Source organism: Phaethon lepturus, unplaced genomic scaffold (genome assembly GCF_000687285.1).
Source record: "Phaethon lepturus isolate BGI_N335 unplaced genomic scaffold, ASM68728v1 Scaffold50016, whole genome shotgun sequence".
Lineage (NCBI taxonomy): Eukaryota > Metazoa > Chordata > Aves > Phaethontiformes > Phaethontidae > Phaethon > Phaethon lepturus.
In genome coordinates this window covers 143-2352 of record NW_010545046.1, presented here as the reverse complement: position 1 = coordinate 2352, position 2210 = coordinate 143, and the positions used below count along the sequence as shown (strand labels likewise).

The window sequence follows — 2210 nt, the reverse complement described above, 5'->3', positions numbered from 1 at the left end:
GGCAGCCATCACAGAGGCTTGACACAGCACCACAGGCCGCAGCGCGGCTCCCACAGCACTCAGGGTGACTCGGGCCTGCCTGAAGGGAGCCAGCATAAACAAGGTAGATAGCAACGTTTTAACTCAGGAAGGAAAAAGCCCTCCTTCCTTGCTTGCTTGGGCCCACACAGCTGGCACAGTGTTAGAGGAAAGCCTCGCTGAAGCACCAGGCACAGGGCTAGCCCGAGGACTGCTTCTGCTGTGGCAATGGAGGACACAAAAAAACCCCCAAAACCCCCAAGCAAAAAAACTCAGAGCAACAAGAAGCCCTGAAGGCACCTACAGCCTCTGGAGCCCAGCAAGATAAATACCACCCTGGTGCTGTCAGGCACCTGCCACTCAGTCTAACTGTACTGTGAAATACCATGTCTGAGAAGTGGAAGCAAACCCAAAGTGTTCCTTTTCTTTAGCAGAGTGAAACAAGTGTTGCTGATTGCCGAACTCTATCCCCAACACACAAAAGACAACACAAGGCAGCTTACTTCTAAATCTTTATTTGTTTTCTATACAGAGAAAACAGAGGAATGTTGAAGCAGCAATATTTAAACACACTAGCAAGGAGCCATCAATCTGTGAGAGTGCACAAAATGCAACACAGGGCCATTTGTGCAGTGGTCTCTGCTAAGGGGCAGGATGGGGGTAGGTCCAGGAACAGCCTCTTCCAGAAGGTGGGAGAGCTCTACGCAAAGGTGGAGCCATTCCAGCCCACATTGGCAGCGTTCATGTCAAAGTAGTTGATGTACACCCTGCAGAAGAGGCACAGGAAGACACAAATAATGACCTTACTAACTTGTTTGTAGAAAGTAATGGTTACGACAGGACAACAGAATAGGGGACAGTGCCTCCTGTTCCCCAGAAGTTTCAAGCTTAATTTTTAGTGAAACCTAACTAACTTCTCTGGCAGAGCCTCCAGTCAATATTCCCAAGTCCCTGGAATTGTACTTTTTTTCTTTTTTTAAATACAAACTCTTCTTCAGTAAGGGACTGTCCAGACACCAGAGAGCTTTTGGTTAGCAGCCTGTCAAGAATTCCTGGAGATAAAAACCTTTTGTTTATGAGCGCTACAGTCCTTCACGTGTGTCAGACAGGCTGCCTTACGAAAGTCAAGCAGGCCCTCGGGGCCAGCTCCACACCTCTCTCTTCCAACCCCAGCACGTCAGAAGCAGCAGGTTTTCACCGTGTCCGCTGCTGCACGCAGACACTCTCCCAAGGCTCCGCAGCCCACAAGGGAGCTGTTCCCAGGCCACTGGTTTCTACTTTGTCTTTCAGCTCTAGCCTCATCCCAGTTCTCCCTTGTGCTTTCAGCCTCCCATCACCAGAAGGGATCACACCTCAGCAGCAAAAAAGACACTGTACAACTTGTCAGTCCTCTGGTATTTTTCCGTACTCTGAGAACAGGAAACCATTTAACAGAGGGCTCTCAAGGGAAAGATGTAGGCATCAAACTCTTCACTCCAAATGATCACTTTGTATTTTCACATGGACTTATTCTGGGCTTTTTGTGTTTTTAAATGAACTTTTCAAAACAATTGCAGAGAGACCGATAATCCAAGGTTACTAACATCATGTCCCAGCCTTACCTGTCTGCAGATACATGCAAGTGCTTAGAGATCATATCACACAGGAGCTTGGTGTAAGTCTTGTTCTGCTGCCCTCCTATCTTGCCGATGCTGTAAAGGCTGCAGAGTGCGCAGGGATCCGTGGAACCCCCGAAGGACATCATCTGATCAGGTATGATGTGCACAGCGATGTACTGCAGTAGAACAAACAGTTACAGGATACCTCACCTTCCCTCTCCTGACACAAACTTGCTTTAACACCAACCTTAAGCAGCGCAGCTGTGTGCTGTGTTGCAGCGGCAGGCGGGGGCCAGGCAGCTCACCAGCGCTGCTCTCCACACCCCTCCCGGGCCCACATGGGCGTGCCATGTGCTGGGATCCCCCCAGCCTGGCGCTCAGCTTTAGGGACGAGAATACTGCGTTTGTGCAAAGCCGCAGGAGAGTCGGGTCCTCCTGCCTGCCACGGCACTGCCTCTGCACGGGGCAAAGAGCGCACGGCTCGAGAGAAAGGCCTTAAAACTGTATTTGCGTGACAGAATTCACACCCTCAAATCACGGAGGCCTGTCTAAGAGCTTGCCTGCAATTCAGCCTTATTGGGCTTTGACTTCCCG

General features: G+C 50.3%; 1 protein-coding gene across 1 annotated transcript; it reads right to left on the bottom strand.

Moving 5' to 3' along the window:
- Positions 1–521: 521 nt before the first annotated feature.
- On the bottom strand, positions 522–1792 carry MIF (macrophage migration inhibitory factor (glycosylation-inhibiting factor); the record flags this gene model as incomplete). Its single annotated transcript, XM_010288842.1, has 2 exons — positions 522–785; positions 1620–1792. Coding segments are annotated over 2 exons (240 nt in total), but the record flags the coding sequence as incomplete, so codon positions are not given.
- Positions 1793–2210: the final 418 nt, after the last annotated feature.